Source organism: Diplotaxodon limnothrissa, linkage group LG15 (assembly GCF_057381915.1).
Source record: "Diplotaxodon limnothrissa isolate DT_005_m linkage group LG15, D_limnothrissa_male_GT1.1, whole genome shotgun sequence".
NCBI lineage: Eukaryota > Metazoa > Chordata > Actinopteri > Cichliformes > Cichlidae > Diplotaxodon > Diplotaxodon limnothrissa.
The window spans coordinates 22,804,653-22,816,916 of record NC_140610.1 but is presented as its reverse complement, the minus strand read 5'-3'; the positions used below and the strand labels follow the sequence as shown (position 1 = coordinate 22,816,916).

At 45.3% G+C, this 12,264-nt stretch overlaps 1 protein-coding gene across 1 annotated transcript in view; it reads right to left on the bottom strand.

Moving 5' to 3' along the window:
* LOC146617527 (uncharacterized) overlaps positions 1 to 12,264 on the bottom strand; it is a 46,205-nt gene that overhangs the window by 31,601 nt on the left and 2,340 nt on the right. The window contains exons 6-8 of the mRNA XM_085373152.1: positions 9,901 to 9,984; positions 9,782 to 9,810; positions 8,273 to 8,332 (exon numbers count right to left, since the gene is read on the bottom strand). Coding sequence (XP_085229278.1) covers positions 8,273 to 8,332; positions 9,782 to 9,810; positions 9,901 to 9,984 — 173 coding nt within the window. The remainder of the gene's footprint in view (positions 1 to 8,272; positions 8,333 to 9,781; positions 9,811 to 9,900; positions 9,985 to 12,264) is intronic.

Sequence of the window (12,264 nt, the reverse complement as noted above, 5' to 3'; positions counted from 1 at the left end):
TCATTAACGTGCTGCCATGTTCAATACTGTTGAGATTCCCACATCACTACAGTACGGTGCTACAGTTTGAGTAACATTTAATTCAAACTTACAGATTTTCCCTTTCCATATCTGAAAGCATTGTCTACCTACAAAACAAAGATCCAAAAAAGGAACTTTGCTTTGGGACTGCAGTACATTTTCAAAAGTGGAATCATTTATCAAACTGTAAAAATGTCATGGTCCTGGGTCAGTGACCCAGCGCTTTTAGTTTGTTATCATTTTCTAGATGATGATTGTTTAAGTTCTGTGTTATTTTCGATCTGCCTCTGAGTCTGCGTCTGAATCTGTCTGTTTAGTTCAATGTCTTGTCTGGTTCCATGTATCTGAGTTTCCTGTTTTATTGTGAAGGTCCGTGTCGTATGTGAGTGTGATCAGTTTACGTTTCCCCTGTCCCGTCAGCCCAGATTCCTCCCAGCTGTGTTGCCCTCCTGTCTCTCATCCCCTGATTACTGGTGTGTGTATTTAAGCCCTGTGTGTTCTCCTGCCTGTTGCCGGTTCGTCTGTGTAACTCCGCGTCAGTCTGTGTTCCTCGGTGTCCTGCTCGTCTCTCTGCCTCTCTTCCCTTTTTTGTTTCATCTCAGGTTTGTCATTTAGCTTTCCCAGTTCAGGTCTTTAGTTTTGTCTTCCCTCTTGCCTGTTTTGCCTTCTCACCACTGTGTAAATAAACTCACCGGCATCTCATCCACTGCCTGCATCTTGGGTCCTTCTTCTAACTCCACACGGCTCGCCTCGGCAGCCGTGACAGTACGAACCGGCCAAATATGGACCCAGCGGCATTCGCACCTTCCAAGGAGCTTCAGGAGGAATTAACCGATTCAGTTTCCAGATAGACTAATCTGTGGCTAGAGCATGAGGGGGAGGAATTTCGTCATGCTCTGGAGGCCCGAATACAGCGGCTAGTTTCCAATCACCCCTGGTTGCTGGATTCACTTCATCCTCAACACGCTTCATCTTCACCCTCCAACTGTGACAGCTGACCTGCCTGGCTTACCGGAAGATTCTCTCCCCAGTCCACCAGAGGACTCTCTGCTGGACGCAATGCCGCCCGATCAGTTGGCTTCCCCCTCCTTCCGGGCAAAACGGCGGTCACGCCGCCGTCATCCTTCGCTTGCCAAACCAGCTCTCGGGGTCAGTGAGAGTGACAGTTTCATGTACATGCAGCCCCCCAGTGGCCAGCTCACACCAGCCCAGGCTTTTTACAAAGCACTGGGAATCATCCTCATTCCACCCAGCCCATCCACCTCACAGCAGGAGCAGCCACTTCAGAGCTGCCTCGCATCACCGTCCGCTTCCCCGGCCGCTCTCGCCCCTTCTCCCAGGCGGAAGCGACGTCCGCACGGCCGTCAGTTACCGGCGGATTCCGTGAGTCAGGAGCGCAGTGTTTTTTCTGCTCCATCTGAGCGTGCATTCATGAACACTCTGTCAGTTTTTCCTGAATCTAGTAATTCAATACCAGTCAACTCAGGGTTATTCAAATTTGAAAAGAGTAATTCGGAAACTGTTAATTCTTTGTCTGATACTCCAAGGTCCGTTAACACTCGCTCTGAGGATCTAGAGGACTGCTTTCATTCTGCCTCTTCCGAGTCCTCTGTTATGCCAACCCGGACTTTCAAACCAAAATCTGGAAATAAGAAAGACTATCTACCAGAAGCTCAGTTAGCCGCCCGGCCAGAAGCTCAGTTAGCCGCCCGGCCAGAAGCTCAGTTAGCCGCCCGGCCAGAAGCTCAGTTAGCCGCCCGGCCAGAAGCTCAGTCGCCACCTCCACCACCGTTGTCATCACAACCATTATGTCAGTCACCCTTAGTCCAGCCTCCTGTTCAGCAGCCGCTAGCCCGGCATCCTGTATCAATTGCTCCACCTGTAAAACAATACAAGTCAATTCAACCCGAAAAACACCATTCCTCGCCCGTCCATTCCAAGCAGAGGGACACACCTAGTAATAATGTCAACACTCCTCAAAGGCTGGCCAGTTCTGAAACTGAGGTGCACTCCAGGGCCTCCCCAGAGGCTGGGTTTCAGCCCCCAGCAGACTCCGGACCCCTGGAGGTTAAGAAGCCAGCTGAGGGCCGCACCCGGCTGTCGCTGCCTGAGCAGCGTCGATGCTCTATGCAGCTGCAGCCTGCTATGTGTTTGCCAGAGGCCCGTGTGCCTGCTGGTCCTGTCCTGTGCCTGCCAGAGGCCCGTGTGCCTGCTGGTCCTGTCCTGTGCCTGCCAGAGGCCCGCGTGCCTGCTGGTTCTGTCCTGTGTGTTCCAGGGGCCCCTGTGCCCACTGGTCCTGAAACTGTTCTCACTGGAGGGCCCGAGGAGCCCGTCCAGCCTCCTTCCTCGTCAGCTGGGGGGCCCGAGGAGCCCATCCAGCCACCAGCTGCTCCACCAGCAGCGTCATCCACGCTTGCAGCAGCAGTTTCATCCATGCCGCCACCTGCTTCAGCGCCTCCGTCTGCATCCTCCACGCCGTCGCCTGGTCCGGATTCAGCCTCCTCAGCGTCGCCTGGTCCAGCGCATGCTTCGGCTTCATCCGCTTCACCTGTTCCAGCCTCCGTGTCTTCATCCTCGCCTGGTCCAGCCTCCGTGTCTTCATCCTCGCCTGGTCCAGCCTCCGTGTCTTCATCCTCGCCTGGTCCAGCCTCCGTGTCTTCATCCTCGTCTGGTCCAGCTCCCGCATCACCTGCAGTGGCCTCCTCTTCAGCATCCTCGTCTGGTCCAGCTCCCGCATCACCTGCAGTGGCCTCCTCTTCAGCATCCTCGTCTGGTCCAGCTCCCGCATCACCTGCAGTGGCCTCCTCTTCAGCATCCTCGTCTGGTCCAGCTCCCGCATCACCTGCAGTGGCCTCCTCTTCAGCATCCTCATCAGCTGCTTTGCCTGGTCCGGCTTCAGCATCCTCATCAGCTGCTTTGCCTGGTCCGGCTTCAGCATCCTCATCAGCTGCTTTGCCTGGTCCGGCTTCAGCATCCTCATCAGCTGCTTTGCCTGGTCCGGCTTCAGCATCCTCATCAGCTGCTTTGCCTGGTCCGGCCTCCGCATCCTCATCAGCCTCGCCTGGTCCGGCCTCCGCATCCTCGTCATCCTCATCAGCCTCGTCTGGTCCAGCCTCAGCTTCCGCCTCGCCTGGGGCTGCAGGGGCCACGCAGCCTTCAGGTCCCCTACTACCACCTCCACATCTTCGGTCATCTGCCAGGCCGCTTGTTGGGCATCTCCGCCACCGTGGACGCCCTCCTGAACGCCGCCACTGCCTTCCGCGTGGCCGGCCTCCGGACTTGTTTCCACGCCGCCGTTGCCGTCCGCACGGTCGGCCCCCAGAACTGTTTCCACGCCGCCGTTGCCGTCCGCACGGTCGGCCCCAGAACTGTTTCCACGCCACTGCCTACTGCGTGGCCGGCATCCGGACCTGCCCCGTTGCCATTCGCATGGTCGGCCTCCTGAACTTGACCATCTGGGCCTTTTTGGACTCTGTCCCTCCGTCCTGGGCCCCCTCCGCCCGCCCTGGTCGGGTTGTTTTCTGTTTTGTTTTGGTCCATTTTTTCGTTTCTGCTGGGCTGTCTGGTGCCAGCCCTTGGGGGGGGGGGGGTACTGTCATGGTCCTGGGTCGGTGACCCAGCGCTTTTAGTTTGTTATCATTTTCTAGATGATGATTGTTTAAGTTCTGTGTTATTTTCGATCTGCCTCTGAGTCTGCGTCTGAATCTGTCTGTTTAGTTCAATGTCTTGTCTGGTTCCATGTATCTGAGTTTCCTGTTTTATTGTGAAGGTCCGTGTCGTATGTGAGTGTGATCAGTTTACGTTTCCCCTGTCCCGTCAGCCCAGATTCCTCCCAGCTGTGTTGCCCTCCTGTCTCTCATCCCCTGATTACTGGTGTGTGTATTTAAGCCCTGTGTGTTCTCCTGCCTGTTGCCGGTTCGTCTGTGTAACTCCGCGTCAGTCTGTGTTCCTCGGTGTCCTGCTCGTCTCTCTGCCTCTCTTCCCTTTTTTGTTTCATCTCAGGTTTGTCATTTAGCTTTCCCAGTTCAGGTCTTTAGTTTTGTCTTCCCTCTTGCCTGTTTTGCCTTCTCACCACTGTGTAAATAAACTCACCGGCATCTCATCCACTGCCTGCATCTTGGGTCCTTCTTCTAACTCCACACGGCTCGCCTCGGCAGCCGTGACAAAAAAGCTCTAAAATGGCTTTAAAAAGGGGTCTTCAGAGGCTCTACAGGACTGCTTTAATACTACAGACTGGAACATGTTTAAGCAGGCTGCCACCTATAACAACACCACTGACCTCCAGGAGTACGCAGAGACTGTTACTGCCTACATCAACAAGTGTATTGAGGATGTAACAGTCACGAAAACCATAACTGTCCGGGCCAATCAAAAACCATGGATGACAGGAGAGGTCTACAGGCTGCTGAAAGCTCGGAATGTTGCCTTCAGAGATGGAGACGAGGCAAGCCTGAGGACAGCTAGGGCCAACCTTTCCCGTGGCATCAGAGAGGCTAAGAGACAGTACTCCAGGAAAATATCTCATCACTTCAAAGACAGCAGAGACTCACGGAGCCTGTGGCGGGGCATTCAGACCATCACAGATTACAAGCCCCCACCACAGACCTGTGATAGCACTATCCCCCTGCTGAACGAGCTGAACACTTTCTTTGCTCGCTTTGAAGTCCAAAACAGCACCACTGCACAGAAGACCCCACCCCCTCCTGGTGACCAGGTGATGACTCTGTCACCGGACAGCGTGAGGAGATCCCTCAGCAGGATCAATGCACGTAAAGCTCCGGGTCCTGACAACATTCCTGGTCGTGTACTGAGAGACTGTGCAGTGGAACTCACTGATGTCTTCACAGACATCTTCAACATATCACTCATCCAGGCTGTCGTCCCCACATGTTTTAAAGCCACCACAATCATTCCGGTTCCAAAAAAGTCATCTCCCTCCTGCTTTAATGACTACCGTCCTGTTGCACTTACTCCCATCCTGATGAAGTGCTTCGAACGACTAGTCATGCAACACATCAAGACTGTCCTGCCCCCCTCCCTGGATCCCTTCCAGTTTGTGTATCGGCCCAACCGCTCAACCGATGATGCCATCTCCACTGCACTCCACTCGGCACTCACACACCTGGACAAAAAAGACTCATATGTTCGAATGCTGTTCATAGATTTCAGTTCAGCATTCAACACTATAATCCCCCAACAGCTCATTCAAAAACTGGTCCAGCTGGGGCTCAACACCTCACTGTGCAACTGGCTGTTGGATTTCCTCACCGGAAGACCTCAAGCAGTACGGGTTGGCAGTAATACATCCAGCACCATCATTTTAAACACAGGGGCCCCGCAGGGATGTGTGCTGAGCCCCCTCCTCTTCACTCTGCTGACCCATGACTGCACTCCATCATACAGCTCCAACCTCTTCATCAAGTTTGCGGACGACACAACGGTGGTGGGTCTCATTAGCAACAGGGATGAGACCGACTACAGAAGTGAGGTGAGACGCCTGGCCACGTGGTGTGCTGACAACAATCTCTCTCTGAATGTGGAGAAGACGAAGGAGATTGTTGTGGACTTCAGGAGAATGCACACCCAACATGCTCCTCTGACCATTGACGGAGCGTCTGTGGAGAGAGTGAGCAGCACCAAGTTCTTGGGTGTGCACATCACAGAGGATCTCTCCTGGACGTACAACACCACAGCACTGGCCAAGAAATCACAGCAGCGTCTCTTCTTTCTCCGCAAACTAAGAAGAGCAGGAGCTCCAGCCCCCATCATGTACACTTTCTACAGAGGCACCATCGAGAGCATCCTGTCGAGCTGCATCACTGTGTGGTTTGGAGCCTGCAATGCGTCCTGTCATAGAACCCTCCAACGCATAGTGAGAGCTGCAGAGAGGATCATTGGTGTCTCTCTCCCCTCCCTCCAGGACATTTACAGCACCCGTCTCACTAAAAAAGCCCTTTGCATAGCGGCTGATCCCACGCACCCAATGCAAAGCTTCTTCAAGCTGCTGCCGTCGGGGAGGAGACTGCGGAGTCTCCAGGCCAGGACCAGCAGGCTGAAGGACAGCTTCATCCATCAGGCTGTCAGGAAGCTTAACTCCCTCCCGATTCTGCCCCCTCTCCCCTCTCTCCTCCACGGTCTCACTGAACTCTGTCACACACACACAAACACACACACTCTCTGACTCACTCACTGGCCTGCACCAGTTACCAGTCACTTTGTGGAGCATTGGACTGCCATTACCTCATAAGACTTTGTTGTTACACTTTCTCTTACCGTACATTACTAAATCTCCATTTGCACTATTTGCCTATTTGCACTACTCTGCCTGGTTTACACTCAATGTCACTTACCCATTATATTGTATATTGTATAGCTTTCTTGTTATATGTAAAATTGTATTTATTTAAATTTTTACTTTTTAATTATTTTACTTGCATTTTTAATCACTTTTATATTTAAATATATTTAAATGTTCATTTGCTATTTATCTAGGGATTGAGAGTAACGCAATTTCTATTCTCTGTATGTCCTGTACATGTGGCAGAATCGACAAATAAAGTTGACTTTGACTTGACTTTGAAAAAGTAAGAGGTGAAAAGGCAAGTGGCTGTATTCAAATGACACACAAGTTTAAGAATGGAAATAGGAGGCCTGACTGGAAGAACATAAGATACAAACAACAACAGAGTTCTTAAGCATTTCTTTATTTGCAAATTGTGTTATGCTAAAATATTATAACTATAAGACTCAAAGCTCATTAGAGCACATCTTTAAAAACATGACTTACAAAAACTTCCCCTAATTCATTTCCAACTACTTCTTACTGACAGTCATAAAAATAAGTTCAAGTTTTTACAGCTGAAAAATTCCTCAACTCAGGTCTAAATTATATTAACCTTTACATGTCGAAGTGCTTGCACGAATGGATATAAAGCACAAAATATAAAATATAACAAATATTTATTATTGATATATTTGATGTCAAGGTTAAGACAGGTGAGCACACATGATCAGTGTTGGTCAAGTTACTTGAAAAAAGTAATCAGTAACTAATTACTGATTACTTCCCTAAAAAGTAATCCCATTACTTTACTGATTACTTATTTTCAAAAGTAATTAATTACTTAGTTACTTTTTAAAAACACGATTTACAACCTGAATAGATGATAAAGCAATAGCTCTTTCAGCCCAATTCTACTTTTTCTGCATAATCCATCATACAGAATGTAATCAAATGGAAAAGTCTCTTTTTAAAACTTGTTTTATTAGTTTTAACCTTTTAACTTTATGCATCAAGCAAAAATTTAATTATATGCAACATTCACTGACTGGAAGAAATTTGTTTAATATTTAAACCTATTTTCTACACATTCCAGCACATAAAATAAAATATTTTTTGTGTTTACACTCTCTCTTTCAAATAGATGCAAGTAAAACACAGCAGAAAATAAATAAAGTCAAAGACTAGCGGTCCTGTTGCTCTATTTTGACCTGTAAAGCAGGAGTGGGGTAGGCGGATGTTTGCCCTGGTGCAGGTGTGCCGCAGCGGTCAGTTGAAGAATCCGCGAGTTTCTCTGTGAATTTCCCATTACGTCGTAGCGCACGCAGTGCTTGCTTGGAAGTTTAGGGGTTACAAGTAACACGTTACTGCCCATCTCTGCATATGATACATTCTGCAGACCATCTCCATTCTGACATTTGTACATGGAGAGATATTTTTTGATACAGCTGCTTTGGTGAATATGAGTAGATATTCTGTACAACTGCTTTTTAAAGAACTAGGCTGTGCCTTGGAGTGCCACAGAGGCAAAAAGATCCATTGGGTTCCTTAAAATATGTTAATAGGCTTTAAGACAGTTTACCCATTCAGGGTATGAAGACCTATTAATGCCCATTGCCTACTTAAATAGGAGCATTTTATTACTTTTCCAAATCAAGGAATAAAAGTGCCTCAGCCTGAATTGTTTTGTCATGTATTGGTCGTAATATTTTGATTATGTACCATTATTCTCTACACCTACAGATTGAGGGACACCAGTAGTTTTTGCTTTGCTTGGTTTTTTTCTTCTTGTTCTTTTCTGGTCCAAAAATAGAAATGTTTTAACAACTAATAACAGAAAATATATTTAGTGAAATAAGATTACTGCATTGCATTAGGACTTAAATGCTGCCCAAATTTATACTGAGTTAAAATGAGTTTCTGTTTTAAAGGTTCTTGTGCAAATATATAGCACACTGATGTTTTTCAGACCTCATCAGAAGGCTGGGCATTTTCCTGCTTCACTGTTTCATCATCTTCCTCATTATACCCCTGTGAAATAAAGCAGAATTACATTCATGAGTTGTCTGACATAGTCACATTTCCCAGTAACAATATAATGACTCTAATCTTTAGGCATTTTTAGGCACGCCTGTCTGCATGTTATGAAGTAACATTTGAAGGTAGAACTTTCTGTACATTTCTGTTATGTCTTTTAAATGGATCCTTACCTGTAAACCAAAGTGCTGGTATCCAAAACACAAAGACTGTAATCATTGTTCCTCACTGTCTCTTTCTTTTATTTCTTCTATTACACAAGCTTTAAAAATACATTCACACCAGTGTCCTAGTATATGCAATAAGCGATTTAAGCCACAAGTCACATTTGCACACAACTTTTTCCTGTGATACCACGCCCACACTGATAACACTTCGAAAGACATGATAGAAAGGCCGTATCGCTTCTCATCTGCGTGTCTGTGTTGCGATTAGAAAACATGACAAGTAAGAGTATATTTTTAAGTCGATCTTTTTCAGAGTATCTTTTAGTATCTTAAAGTACTTTGAGCAGTCATAAGACTTCAAAAATGGGCTGTTTTAAAGTGTAATTTTTTCCTGTGCTTGCTGATTACAACAACTTAAAAAATATAGATTACTATTCTGCTAGTTTTACCAGGTTCATGTCATTAAGTATACTTTGCTTTAATTGCTTTTTGGCATGAGGGACTGACAGGTCAGCCTTACAGATACATTGGCTATGAAGCATGCACGAAATATACTGTCAAGTCAACGTGTGCTATAAATGTGGATTCAAGTGTGATTTTATGAGGTTTATTGAAAAGTCTAGCACTGTGAATGCCAGTCCAATTTTGTCAAATGGAGATTCTTCTCTGTTGTTTCTTGTGAGTGATTGGCTCTTTCATTCATTCATTACCCTTCATTTAGCACAAGGTAATTATACTAAAGAAATTGCATTATAATACCCAGAACATGACATGACCCTCATTTGGTGCACAGTTCCATCCAAAACTTAGGATAAAAAATGCTATCAATGAATAAAATTAACCATGAAAATAATGGGCTGTAGCTGTCTGTAGCTTTGGTGTGATGGGTTTTTTTTTTGTTTTTGTTTTTTACAAAAACATGTCCATGAATGGAACTCAGTTTATAGATGGATTTTTTTATTTTATTTTGATAGTCAAAATAAGTCAGACATTTCTCCAAACTCGAAACGCCGCTAGGATTTAAATCATGTGAGATTTTTAGTTTCCATGAAATTTCAGCTTATTTGGTATTATTTATCATGGTTATTTAAACTACAATAGAGGCACATATCACACCACAGGATGAGAAGCCTGTTTGTACTGGAACTGCATGAGAAGGTACTCATTCCAGAGATTCCATTATGGTAAAGCTGGTTATAAGATTTGTGTATAAGGAGGGGTTGATTTACAAATGGATTATTCACAGTTGACTTTGTAATCTGTTTAACAGACTCACCATGTTTCCATCCATTTTTGCTTTTGCAACTGAAAAGACAAAAAAAAAGATTTAAGTTCAGATTCCAAAAACAAAATTCAGATTTTTCCACCCTTTTGTTTACATATGACTATTCTCACCAGCTTTTGTCAATATGTTGACGATCAGAACAACCGTTATGAGTGTTGCCAGACTCACAACGACAACAATGAGCCTGCACCAGACTGGAAAAAGAAAGAAAACATGAAAGTATATTTTAAAATTAATGCAATCTGAAGTTTGGTTTCCCACAGCAACTTTTACATCTATTTGTCTTCTTTAAATTAAACCAGTGGTTCTCAAACCCTTTACATCATTCCCCACATGGCAGGAAGAAACAAAAACAAAACAATGACAAAAAAGCCTTGCTTCAACTTTATTTAGATAATAAACTCATTCACAATTAAAATCCTTCAGTAAGTTTCGTTTTAAACAAACAACTTTCATTTGCTTCATTATTCTGCACCACTTCTTCAAAAAAAGGAAACAAGTTAAGCAGAATGTGAACATGGCCAAACATGGAAAAATAATGTTCAGTCTTAGGCTGAAACTTGTGAACGTAGATGAAAAAATATATAAATTAGTGAGAGTTTAATACTATTCACTCTTGCCTGTTCTCACACAGCCTGTTTTTGACTGCTGTGGCGTGGCTATAGGGGAGGCGGACGCACCTGAGCGGCATCCCTAATCATGCCTCGCTGGCTTAAAACAGGACAAACTAGGTCCTGCTGTTGTTGTTGATGTGCATAGGCTGTTGCCGAAAAGCTGCAGCCGCGTGTGTGTCGACAGCCGCAATAAGTGTACTGAAAAGTGCGAAAATGTGGTCGGGTCTCTCGTGCCCTACACCTGGGTTTGTATGGAATCAGAACGATGCCACCTTGAAACGAAACCGAAAAAAATATTGAAACCGAAAAAAAATATTGTAACTGAAATAAATGTACTGAAAAATCTTGTATTGAAACCAAAAAAAAAAAAAAAAGTGATTGTGAAAAACAATAAAAAAAATTTTTTCGCTTACAATTTTTTTTTTTTTCAGTTTCAATCCATTTTTTTCGGTTTCAATCCACTTTTTGGTTTCAAAACATTTTTCAGTTTCACTCTGCTGGCACTGTTTTGGCGTCCGGGGGCGCGCTGGGGGGGGGGATTCCGACCCGCGTGTATTTGCATATATTATAATGCTGACCAATGACTGGAGAAAACACTGACGACACGGCTGCGGTCACGGACAAACTTGCATGTGTCTGTTCGGGAATGACAGATGCTGAGAGGTCCAGCGTTTACATTACCAACTATTTCAAAGTGACAGCCTGAGGTGTTCTTCAGTAAATTGGACTACTGGACAGGAGGACCTGAGGCCCCACCGCATTATTTTTGGGAAGTTAAATGTGTTTGTAAGCTAATCCGTAATTTAGGTCCTTAGCTAGCTACATAGCTAGCTAAGATGAGCACTCGGCTGTAGGTGAAACTTGTTTTGTAAAGTTCGTTTAGCTAACCCGTGGCAGGTGAATGAATTTACCCTGACTAAAGAAATCAAGAGAAACGCACCGGGCTGCTTAGTGACTAACCACGGTTACTGTACTTTTATTATGAGTATTATACTGTAAGAGCAACAGGCTGGACTCTGCTTCTGCTCCTGTGCAGAGCTGATTATTAAATATGTGCAAACAGCAGCATGTTTTCTGTCGCTTTCCACATGTGGAAGGACATTAACGCCAACTTTTAAAAACCTGGCACTTTAGTAACCCCTCATTAGTCAATAGCTACGGATTAAATAGCAACGCCCGATACTTATGTACTGAAACCAACTACTTCCGCTTGTCAGCTTAAGTTAAAATGTTAAATTTTTCCTCTGATTATTTTTTTAGCATTTCTTTTTTCCTGAGTTTGTTACAGATATTCAGGTTAAAAAACTGTCCGAATTATTTTTAATGAGTTATGTTCACAAAGTCACTCTGTACAGCTTGCATCCTTTAGGACAAATAATTTGAAGCATTAATATTTCTGGTTCAATACCACCGCTGATAACACCTCCGTATGTTGTGACCAGGATGCAGCAGCAGACTGAACCTCGACTGAAACCTGCTCCATCATCTCATCTTTGCAGATGTCCATTTATAAAGCATCAACAACTCAAAGGTAAACATGATATTAAAAAATGTGTTAGTATATAAGGCAGGGGTGGGCAATTCCAGGCCCCGAGGGCCGGTGTCCCTGCAGGTTTTAGATGTGTCCTTGAACCAACACAGCTGATTTAAATGGCTAAATTAGCTCCTCAACATGTCCTGAAGTTCTCCTGAGGCCTGGTAACGAACTAATCATGTGATTCAGGTGTGTTGACCCAAGGTGAGATCTAAAACCTGCAAGACAGCGGCCCTCGGGGCCTGGAATTGCCCACCCCTGATATAAGGCCTTTAAAACAAATAAAAAACAAACAGCTCATATGTCAGCTGTCGGCAGAACTGTAG